This window comes from Pollicipes pollicipes, unplaced genomic scaffold (assembly GCF_011947565.3).
Source record: "Pollicipes pollicipes isolate AB1234 unplaced genomic scaffold, Ppol_2.1 Scaffold_4740;HRSCAF=5597_pilon_pilon_pilon, whole genome shotgun sequence".
NCBI lineage: Eukaryota > Metazoa > Arthropoda > Thecostraca > Pollicipedomorpha > Pollicipedidae > Pollicipes > Pollicipes pollicipes.
In genome coordinates this window covers 22,339,389-22,351,166 of record NW_023596545.1, presented here as the reverse complement: position 1 = coordinate 22,351,166, position 11,778 = coordinate 22,339,389, and the positions used below count along the sequence as shown (strand labels likewise).

Below are 11,778 nucleotides of genomic sequence, written 5' to 3'. Positions count from 1 at the left end.
TGATTTCATTATAACTGGGCGTCAAGTGACCGTTGCAGTCGGCGCGCCCGAAAACACCCATAAACAACGAATTCATTGTAAACATATATAATCAATTTAATTGTCCAAGATTTTCGAGAGAAGACGTGGTTAAGTCGACTTTACCATTGGTCGTACATTCTGTGTCAGGTAGGATTGGCCACTGCGTCATTCCAGTCCACAACTTCGTCATTCATCACGTGTTCTCCTTGGATATGAAGGCACGCCGGCGGCTGTTCGAACCAACTCAACCCAGTCCAATCTAGGGCATGCGTCTGGAAGTTGCAGGTGAGCTGCTCTATGATGTGATCCACCTGGTCGGCCAGAGAAGGCAGACAATGACAGTGAGGCCGACATAACCCGAGACACCGCGATAAGCAGAGAGCTACCACACATAATTCCACGGAAGGCGTATATAGTCGTCTCCACCGGCAAGCCGAGCTGGGCGCCAGCTGGCGGCGCCCGGTCCCACTCACCGGAGCCGTCCGCTTTCGCCGGTCAGGCGACATTCTTGGTGGCGTTGCTCAGTTGCGGTTGTCGGTGGTGGTCTGAGCCCGGGTGCTACGTGAGCACCCCGGGGTGGGGGGGGGGGGGGGGCCGGGGCGGCTCGTCCCCCGACCTACTGACCCCCTCCGGCGGCCGGCCTCCGGTACCGTGAGAAAGCGGCGGCGCCGGTTTGGAAGCGGGCGAGGCTTGAAGGAGGATGGTGCGTCTCTGAGACAGCAGCGCAGTTCGGTGGCGGTGGTGCGGCGAGGCAGCTGGAGCCGACCCTCACACGGAGTCCGTGCAACCAGGTGAGTTGAGTGGAGGTTAGCTGCCGCTGCGGCGCTCTTCACGCCTGTCCACGTTGACTAATGGCACCATCATGACCCCCGCCTTTAAACAAGCCGTCGCTTTTTGCAGTTGACTTCTAAGGAATCATTGAAATCGAACGTGCTGCCACGCTGATGCCGAGTTGCTGAGCGTTGTCCCACCTGCTGAGCCTCGGGCCGAGCGCCCGCTGAGCGCCATGTCCCGTCCTCTGGGGCTCTCCTCGTGCTGACGCAGGTCTCAGCAGCCTTGCGGAGCTAGCCAATCCCTTATGCTTTGATTGACGAGAACGCATCACCATGGGCCCAAACGCGTCATCATCTTTTCAATCTCCATCTTTCAACGCGGTAAAAGAGATGAAACCAGCGAAAAATATACAAGGGGTATACTGCTTAGTTCGGACTTCCGCCGTGCGGGTTGCAAGCATGGTCCGTGAGGAATTCATAAAAATGCGGGAGGGGGGGGGGGGTTAGGGCGGCCCCGCCAGTTGCTGCCCCGTGCAGCCTTGCAGGCCCGCTTTTTCGGGATTACTTTTTGTTGTGGCAATCGAGTCTTCCGTTTTACATACTTCAACATTTAAGCTACGTATATAAGTGCGGGATTGTCTCTCTGCATGCTGTCCATTTCACCCTTCTAGCTGCGCCATGCCTGGATCGCTGATATCGATTGGACGACGAAATCGACTGGGTCGACGGCTTCATACAGGCTCGTGCAGTCGTATCTCACCGAGCGCCAGACATTGCTCTTCCGGGACACATGTCAGAAATGAGCGATGGTTATGGCGTGCAGAGACAGTGGTGGAACTTGCAAGTCATGCCTTGATCGCATGGGGTCCAATCCTGCGCAGGGCTGTGGGTTACCATGACAACGGCCGCTTGACAGCTGTGTTATACCATGACATTCGTTCATGGGGTATTGCCATTGCGGGTGCAGGATCCACCGGCCTTTTGTACACAGCCAGGGGCATGGTTTCACAACATAATTGAGGGGGAGGGGGGGCTGAACAGTGAAATATGACCTATCTTACCCCTAAAATATGCCAATAAATAGATGTCTCTCCACAATTGGCCCACTTTCTTCGCAACTTTCGGGGGGGGGGGGGGGGGCTGTGGCGCAGATGAGAGGAGGATGGGGATGTAGCCCCTCCCCCAACTAAATAGAAAGCCGCACCCCTGTACACAGCTGTGCAGAGATTCGTGCACTTAGGGCTTACGGCCCGACAACCGCACACGCTTGCGAGGTACCGCGTTATAACGTGCACCCAGCGCCGTGATGCCCATTGACCTGGCCTCGCGTGCTGCATCTTCTGTGAGCGTCGCGTGCAGGGACTGATCAGCATCGAGCTTATTGATTAATTCTGAATCTGACAGCCCATTTGTGAGCGGTTAAGATTTTGTACACCAGAGTATTGTGACCTATTCATCTCACTTTGACAATGCTCCTAACGTTTTTTTCTGTCAGTTTGTGTTTTACGTGTAACAGCATGTTTTTTGTGCTCGCTATACTTTTAGCCGTTTCCAAAGTGTGAGGGATATTTTCACCAACGAACTGTAATCTTCTGTCATCTTTCGCCACGCTTCACATACATCGTGTCTGTAGTTTCTACGATCAGTCCAGCACAATTAATCTGGAAGCACCGGAGCTGGCCGCTGGCCTCGTCAGTAACCCCGATCTGTCCGTGGCGCGATGCGGCAATGTGTCGCGCTGCGTGCGCAGCCCACAGCGACCTGCACTCACGCCTACTTCGCTCCGCGCCGCCGGCCTCCCCGCCGCCAGCCTCCACCGCTCCGCGCCGCTCTCAAGCCTACCCTCCGCTCGCTGCCGGCAGGTCAGCAGCGCCGCCGGTCCGGCCGACACGACACGAGATGGCGCGCTGGATCGTTGCCCTGACGGCCGCGGCGCTGGCCGTGGCCGCCCGTGCCGACATGGAGCCGTTCGAGCTCACCATCGTCCAGTATCAGCATCCGGCGACCGACGGCCAGGTGAGCGAGGCTGTCGCGCCCATATGCTCACCCGGTGGACAGTGTGCGGTGGACAGTACCCATGCGTTGTGTTGGCGACACTGCTGGGGTTCACACGCGCCTGTTTTGACAATATGAATAACATGACACAACGCCATATAAATATAAAACTGTTGACAGGAGATCTGGGAGAATAACTAGAATCGAAGCGCGTTTGGGTAGCCTTGATACGTCTGCAACAGGAACTTTTTGACATTAAGATCACTTGTAAGCGTGCATCGTCACTCATCCTCCACGAACAAAGCGTTCATAGGCATCCTTAGCGAACATGATCCCTGTGCGTCCAGAGCCTCTCGTGACCTGCACCTCTCCCCACAGGAGTACTACATGAGTCGAGTCGAGCAGACCCTGGAGCTGGCAGAGTCACGGGGTCAGGGCAACGTCCTGCTGCTGAACACGGGCGGCTCGGTGGCGACCGGCTCCGATGGCTCCGACGCCACCGTTTCCCCAGCTGCCACGGTAAGCAACTCATCTGTGAGCAGCAGCGTCAGTGAGCGCAACGGTGAGCAGTTGGGCGCTGAGCAGTAATGTCACGGGTCGTCACGATGATCGGCTCAGTCGCCAACTCTAGGTGTCCGGCTATGTCACCAGCCGCCAAACGTGGCGGCTCAGGCTGCTTCTAATTGATCATGCAGCTGCAACCCGGGACAATAAGGACCACATAATCCTCCAGAATGCGGCCGGGCCACAGACGGCTATGGTAAGCGGTTCAGTTGGAAGCTGTGGTGTCACCGGGCGTCGCCGTAGGCAGTTAAATGGCGGAGAGTGGTGACACTTGACGTCGCGGTAAGCAGTTCAGTGGCTGGGCTCTGATGTCAGACTGCACCACGAGCTGCCAAAATAAGCGGTTTCAATGCGGACCTGAGGTACTCTGCCACGCCACATGCCACCCAGGTAAACAGTTGAGGCGAGGGTCATTGCTGTTTTGATATTGCGGTTGGATGATACCAAACGGTGGCTCCGTTCTCCCAGGTAAGCTCCGACCGTCTCTGTTTGCCCAGGTAAGCTCCGACCGTCTCCGTTCGTCCCGGTAAGCTCCGACCGTCTCCGTTCGCCCCGGTAAGCTCTGGCCGTTTCCGTTCGCCCCGGTAAGCTCCGACCCTCTCCGTTCGCCCCGGTAAGCTCCGACCATCTCCGTTCGCCCCGGTAAGCTCTGACCGTTTCCGTCCGCCCCGGTAAGCTCTGATCGTTTCCGTTCGCCCCGGTAAGCTCCGACCATCTCCGTTCGTCCCGGTAAGCTCCGACCGTCTCCGTTCGTCCCGGTAAGCTCCGACCGTCTCCGTTCGCCCCTGTAAGCTCTGACCGTTTCCGTTCGCCCCGGTAAGCTCTGACCGTCTCCGTTCGCCCCGGTAAGCTCCGACCACCTCCATTCGCCTCGGCAAGCTCCGACTGTGTCCGATGACGAGAGTCCTATCCCACAGCCGGTTATGCGGCCTGCGGGCCTCCTGACCTGACCTGGTGTCCCACTGACCCGGAGCGGGCTGCGGCTGGAGCGACGGGTCGCCCGGTCGGACCCGTGCCTCGCATCTCCGGTTTCCGGTCCGGTTTGTTCGTGCTCTGGCGTGGTCCGGTTTGGTCGTGGTCTGGCGTGGTCCGGTTCGGTCGGGTCCGGTCGAACCGGACCCTTAAATCGCCGGCGGAAGGACAGCGTTTCACCCCTCAGATGCCGAGACTCCGCATCCGAGGTGGCAGGAAACTGAATTAGGGCGCTGCGGATGTAACGATACACAATGAACGCATGACCCACTCGAGGTTAAACATGGTATGTCTGGTTAATTGCTCCCACCATTAGCATGCAATCAGGTTTGAATAAATGTGGCCTTACCAAAATCAAAACATGACCTACATTAAGGAAGTGATGCGTCTGCCGTTAGTCGCGTTCATATGCAAAATGTAATTTTGAGCAGGTATATACCAAATGACCAGCCGGACCGACCGATGGCCGACGCAGCGGCCGGGTGGCAACAAGCAAAAGCTATTGGTCGTGCGCAGATTGAATCAACCCGCCCAGCCTATCGATTTTCCTCGGACACAGCACGCCTAAATATCGCTTCCTCTGCCCAGGCTTTGTCGCTGAGCGACTTCGACGACGGCATGAAGGGCTTGAAGGCGCGCCTGAAGGCCTCCGGCGAGAATTTCGTCGCGGCTAACATGAAGTCGTCCCAGCTCAGCGAGCACATCTCCAAGTCGTCGGTCAAGGAGATCGGCGGCCAGAAGATCGGCGTCATCGGCTACGTCTCGCCCTACCTGAATGTAAATGTTTGTCGTCTGCTCCGTCTTGCAGAGCGCACTGGACTGCGCGGTGCGCGTGGTGTGGGTTTTCCTTTCGCCGCCTAGCAAGTTTTGGGTCCTTTTGCCCTCAATGATTAACTCTAGATAACATGGTGCTGTCTCCAGAGGACGTGACGACGTTTCCATACGACGTGATGGTGTTTCCAGCTCAAGTGACAACCCCCAACGACACATTGTCACAATAACGCGACGTCCTTTCCCGGTACCCTCCCCTGACGTACCGTCTCGTGGCGGCATAATGCGGCCTCCTGCCTTCTCGTCGTCCCTGAGGCCGTACCGTTATCCTCTGAAATCTGGCTGTCGTCTCGTGACGCTGTGATGCCGTCTCCTGATCTCCCGATGTCTCCTGAGGCCGTGCCGTCGACCTCTAAAGTCTGGCTGTCGTCTCGTGGTGCCGTGATGCGGTCTCCTGACCTCTCGTCGTCATCTCTTGAGGACGTGCCGCCGCCCTCTGACGCCTGACTGCCGTCTCCTGATCTCCTGATGTCTGCTGATGACGTGCCGCCGTCCTCTGACGCCTGACTGCCGTCTCGTGATTCGGCCGTCCCGTCTCCTGACGCGTCGCGATGCCGCCAGGTGCTGCTGGACGCAGAGGACGCTACGATCGTGTCGGAGGTGGCCGCCATCCGGGACGAGGTGCGACGCCTCAAGGCGGCCGGGGTCAGCATTATCATCGGTACGTGACCCCATCTTCCGCTACGTAGGGCAGACGAATCGAACCTGAAGATACTAGCGAGCTGGTACAATCCAGCAGCTTGCTGTGCAGTATATTTTTTGCCTTGTGTTGTGGCCGTTTTTCAAGTTCGAAGGCGCTCCAAAGCAGGGGATCATATGGCATTCAAATGCGTTCTCCTCACGACGCGTCGTAACGGCCGCACCAGGCTCTGACCGCTGCGCCCGTTTGCAGCGATGGGCAACGCCGGCCACGAGTCCAACATGGAGGTGGCTCGCCGCGTGCCAGACGTCGACGCCGTCGTGGCGTCGCCGACGGAGGTGGCCACCGACGCCTTCCCGCAGATGGTGAGTCGCTCGGCTCCACCCTCGGCGGGGTCCACACGCTCACGTGCAGACGCCGTGTCTCCGTTCAGTCGGAGATTATCCCTGAGCTCCCCGCGTGCGCTTTGGCCGCTCTCGAGTAATGCACGCGGAGGTCGTGTAGCTTCAAAGGGGTCGATCCGCTTGCCTGGCCTCAGGAAATGCTTGTCGGAGCAGGAAAAGAATCTCGCTCTGGTCTCACGAGGCCTGTGATTTTCTCACAAGAAGTTGCCTCGAGTCTCAAGAGAAGCTCCCACAAGACTCGCAGTCAGTTCAATGGTGTCTTCGTGCTAAGTCTGTGGCCCGCGCGCGTCTCCACCAGGTCACCCAGCCGTGGAAGACGAGGGTTCCGATGCTGGAGATCCCGACGTCCGAGTCAAACATGATCGGCGTCACACGGCTCGTGTTCAACGAGAAGGGCGTGCTGAGGAGGGGCGTCGGCACCTACAGGGCCGTGAAGTCTGGCGTTGAAGGTGCGGAGTGGTGTGACGACACGTCGTTGGTTCGTCTGTTGACGCGGTGTCGTTCTTTGCCGCGGTCGCTTTATTCATGTAGGCCCTGGTCTGACAGTGCAGGGAGTTAACTACGCTGGGTAGAGTTGCCTGTTAATGCTTGTAGCATTACCTGCTAAACACGTCACATTTTTCAGTTTCTCGTCGCGGTGTGGTTGGTCAGAACGTACAACAAAAAACGCAATTGGATGAAAAAGTGCATTTCCTCGAGAACTTTGAATTTTGCTGGCTCTGAAACCTAACTCCACTGAGACAATCACCTCGACTCAGCTGACCCACGCAGACCCACGCTGACCCACTTACCCTCGAGACATCTCCCCGGAAGATCGCAGTCTAATGCCCGAATGAGCTCTCACCTCCTCTAACCGCGCCACCTACCGCCGGCAGACAACCTGACCGAGGAGACGGTGCGGATCCTACAGCTGGAGCCGAAGCAGGGAGGGGGGATGGCCGAACTGAGCGAGGACCACGCAGAGATGGGCGACAAGAGCGTGAGCCCTCGGGTCCCCGCACCGGCTCCTGTCACCACTGCCTCCCATTCGGGAGGCGTCAACAGGGTGCTCTCTTCGACGGATAGCCTCGTGTCGGGAAGACGTGCCGACTGCGTGGATAGCGAGTGCGCCATGGGGAAAATCATTGCCGATGCCATCAAGTGGAGGGTGAGCACGGATTAGGGATGCTGGATGGCTGAGGGAGCTGATGCTGGATGGCTCAGGGAGCTGATGCTGTAGGGCTCGGGGAGCTATTGCTGGAGGGCTCAGGGAGCTGATGCTGGATGGCGCAGGGAGCTGACGCGAGGCGGGACGGAGCGTCTTGCGAAAGCAGTAGCTGGTACTGTAAAAAGGTCGTGCAATAGCGGATGAATGGCAATGTTCGTTTATCACCAAGATGTAGAGGATAATGCATGAATGGCAAGGGGGTTATCGGATGGATATTCAGGCGATATTTTCGATGATGCGATATTCAGATGAGCGGTTTTAGGCGAGGTTTTGCAGCGAGAAGGCGCGCGACGTGTGCGCGACACACGAAACCGTACCCCGGGCGCCGTTATCATAGGGTCGTGAGCCGCTAGCCCGTCACCACAGTCGTGACGAGCTCTGCGCCGTGTTTCAGTTGGGGAGCCGCATTAACGCCGCCGTGGTCGGGAGTGGTGCGTTCGAAGGCGTCTGGGACGGTAAGGAGAAGTCTGCTCACACATCCGCCCCAGCGTCGACGCCGTCTGGGCGTACGCCGGGCAGCACGCACCGGGTACCACGGCAGGCCGGGGACGCTTATGAGAGAAGGACGGGGATGTGAACGTCGAAAATGGTGTCATCCGGTCTTCCTGGATGACACCAGATGACACTCGGCTGCTTGATTGGGGTCGGTCAGCTCAGGTCACCACGCGAGTACGCGCGCTGTAGGAGGGAGCCTTGCCGTGATGTTGAGCCACGCATCATCTCAGCGTCTCGCCGAGTAGTACCGCATGATTACTTCACGGTCTGTGGTGAACGTGTTGATCAACGGTCAGATGGTTATCAAACATTTCTCGACAGTCATGGCGGCATCTGTTGTGTGTAACCTATTCAATGCGGTGTTATCAAGCCAAAACTTTAAAGATCATCTATCCTCAAAAATGATGGGTCAGGGACTTTGAAACAGCCAGTCATCATCGCGGAAGATACCCTACAAAAGGTAGCGGCCACTTGCACCGCTCCCCACCAGCATCTCCTAATTCAAGTCAAGCGCCTGTCGACGTGCACCACATGCGACCGACGCACAGCCCCGGTGTCGTGAATGAATGGAACAGAGCAAATGGAAGGGTTTGCGCCGCTGACATGGCTCTGGCGTCGGCGCAGGCCTCCTTCGCGAGAGTGACGTGACCGGCGTGCTGAACGGCGACCTGACGCTCTACATCGGCCGGCTGAGGGGCGACCAGGTGGAGGACCTGTTCGAGGAGGCCATGCGCGAGGACGCCGAATTCCTGCACGTCTCAGGTGCGTCTCCCGGTGGCGGTCGCGGCGCGCGTGTCTCAACTGGCGACGCGACTCCGCGGGCGGTTGTCGCTGGACATGGTATGCGGAGCAGGATCTCCTGCATCTTTGAACTGGCATTGCACGCCGACTGTTGGGCAGATACGCTACGAGCCTCACCGCCAGGCGCGGGACGTTGTGGGCCGACGTGCCCCGAGCTGGCGAGATGTGGGCTGCCGTGCCGTTCGCTGGCATGCCGCAGGTGGACATGTGGGCCGGCGCGCTATACACCTACAGGCCAATGGGCCAACTAGCTTTTTGTAATCTGACCCGCCATGGACCGCTGCGACGTGATCTGAAACGCCATAACTGCCGCGCCGTGGTGATCTGACACGCCATAACTGCCGCGCCGTGGTGGTCTGACGCGCCATGACTGCCGCGCCGTGGTGACCTGGCCCGCCATAACTGCCGCGCAGTGGTGATCTGACGCGTCACGAGTGCCGCGCCTTAGCGATCTGACGCGCCATAACTGCCGCGCTTTGGTGATCTGACACGCCATGACTGCGGCGCCTTAGCGATCTGGCCCGTCACAACTGCCGCGCCGTGGTGATCTGACGCGTCACGATTGCCGCGCCGTGGCGATCTGACGCGCCACGACTGCCGCGCCGCGGAGCGACCCACCGCAGTCTGCCGTGACGCTGACCTCTGCTGACCTCTGGTGCCGGGCCGTCAGGGGCCAAGTTTTCGGCGGAGCCCGCCTCACACATCGTCTCGTCCGTGCGCATGGAGTGCGCCGCTTGCGCGCCGCGCCGCCTGATGCCCGTCGACGGAGGCCTGCCCTACACGCTGGCCTTCGTCACGGGCAGCAACGCACAGCCGTCGGTCTTCAGCGACGTGCGCGACACTGGTGAGGGCGGCCGGGGACTCGAGGACAGAGGGGCGGACTCAGAGGAGGGGCGGAGCGGACTCAGAGGAGGGGCGGAGCGGACTCAGAGGAGGAGGGGTTAAGGGACTCAGAGGAAAAGGGGCGGGGCGGATTCAGGGGAAGAGGAGCTGCCGGCGAGGAAGGGCAGAGGGAACCCAGGGGCACAGGGGCGGAGAGAACTCAGGAGAGGAGGGGACTCAGGGGAGGAGGGATGGAGGGGTTGAAGGGCGGCCGGGGAGGAGGAGCGGAGGGGACCTAGGGGCGGAGAGGTGGGAGGACGGATGGACCGAGGAACTGACAAACTGAGAAACTGTAGGATTGATGACTGAAGAAGTGAGAGACTGTGCGAGCTAAATGGACTGAAGGGAATTATGGGCGAAAACTGGCCACCATGGGAGCATCGGGGGCAGCGGGGGGGGCACAGTCAAATACGCCACGAAGGGAGAAGAAGACAGAAACCTGTGTGGAAGTCCCAGATGGAACGTGCCAATGTCAGAACAGGCCACCGTCCCATGCGGGAAGTTCCACAATGGACATTGCAGCGTTTGGAAGTGACATTGGAGATCAGTACCCGCAAAGAAAATTATTGCATTTTATCACGGAAAATTATCAAATCGGTGTTAAGCTGATCGCACTACCATTGCCAGCGCCATGTCATGCCGCTTCGCCTGCTGAGCTTGCCGGCGTGGAACAGGCATCACACTGCCGACGTTGTCGCAGGGATGAACATGAGGGACGACGTGCTGATCCCATACCTGCGTAGGCAAGACGTATTGACCGTGCCGCGAGACACGCGCATCTTAATGGGAGACGCTGATGAGGAGGCGCCAGCTGCTGCTGAGGAAGCGTCGGCTGCTGCTGAGGAGGCGTCGGCTGCCGCTGAGCCCGCCCGTCCCGCACTCCCCATGGAATCCCCCCGGCCCGAGTCCTCCCGACCCGAGTCCTCTCAGCCCGAGTCCTCTCGGCCCGAGTCCTCTCAGTCCGAGTCCGCTCGGCCCGTGGTCCACCGGCCAGCGGCCTCCCGACCCCAGTCCTCCCGGCCCCATTCCTCCAGGCCGGGGTCCTCCCGGCCCGCGGCCCACCGACCCCAGTCCTCCCGGCCGGGGTCCTCCCGGCCACCCCGGCCCACGGGCTCCCGACCCCATTCCCCCCGCCCCGCGGCCCCGCAGCGTGAGCCGGCCCGTCCGGCCCGTCCGGCGGCGGTGCACACCGACATGGACCCGTATCAGCTGGCGCAGCAGCAGGCTGCCGAGGCGTACCAGCAGGCGGTGATGGCGGCCGTGCAGCAGGCGACCACCGGCGAGCAGGCCCAGTCGTACTCGCCCGACCAGCAGCTGGCGCTGGCAGCGCTGTACCAGCACCTGGCCGCCGGCCAGGGCAGCGTGCAGCACGTGACCACCGTTGTGGAGAAGCCGGCGGCGGCGGCGGGCGCGGCGCGCCCAGAGGCCGACCAGACGGGGCTGGCCAGCCTGCTGCCGGCCTGGCTGACGTCGTCGGACGAGCCGGCCGTCGCCACGGCCGAGCAGCCGCCCCAGGGAGGCCTCTCGAGCCTGCTGCCCTCCTGGCTGACGGCCAACTCCGACCCGGCCGCTGGCGGCCAGGTGCCGTCGACCACCGGCGCCGCCGACGCGGCCGACTCAAGCGGTCTGCCCAGCGGCAGCACAGGTGGCCATGGCCGTGCTTGGTGTGCCGGCCGCGATGCTCGCGCTCAGCATGGCCGCCGGCGCCGTGCTGTGATCGACGTCCGCTGTTCCCCCCGCCGCCCTACCTGGCATAGCCCCGCAGCCAGTGTTCGCCCCGCGTCAGCGGCGCTGGCGCGGGGCGGGGAGTTTCTCTCGCAAAATTATTTAAGTAAGTCGTTGAAAGTAAGCATGATCAAATTCTTGGAAACTGAGGCGGAATTCGATGGAAGTGGAATTACCCGGTCTACAGTGCTGGCATCCTGCTCAGCTTCGGCCGCCTGCTTCGTGCGTTTTGTTTTCGAGCGAGCGGCGGCGAGGATTGCCAATTGTCAGCGCTGGTGGACCTGTGCTGAAAGTGACGTCACCACGAGGCAGCCTCGCGTAACGGCGGGCTGGATCCTGATGGACCGTTGCCAGTGCCATTCAGAGCAGGTGGCAACGGTGACTGCGTTTCGTGATACACACGGACATGTTAGTTGCCTTTGTTTTTAGTTAAGCTTGTTGCATTTGAGGTTCTGCTTAGTGTCCCCA

At 60.0% G+C, this 11,778-nt stretch overlaps 1 protein-coding gene across 1 annotated transcript; it reads left to right on the top strand.

Annotated features, from left to right (window-relative positions):
• Positions 1 to 715: 715 nt before the first annotated feature.
• LOC119098061 (snake venom 5'-nucleotidase) lies at positions 716 to 11,302 on the top strand. The gene is made up of 15 exons (XM_037220989.1): positions 716 to 812; positions 2,657 to 2,810; positions 3,168 to 3,308; positions 4,914 to 5,102; positions 5,718 to 5,817; positions 6,049 to 6,161; positions 6,499 to 6,649; positions 7,076 to 7,347; positions 7,802 to 7,862; positions 8,527 to 8,664; positions 9,374 to 9,547; positions 10,286 to 10,725; positions 10,795 to 10,908; positions 10,942 to 11,166; positions 11,231 to 11,302. The coding sequence occupies exons 2-15, from the start codon at positions 2,694 to 2,696 to the stop codon at positions 11,300 to 11,302; spliced, it is 2,307 nt and encodes a 768-aa protein (XP_037076884.1). The 5' UTR covers positions 716 to 812; positions 2,657 to 2,693.
• The last annotated feature ends 476 nt before the right edge of the window (positions 11,303 to 11,778 follow it).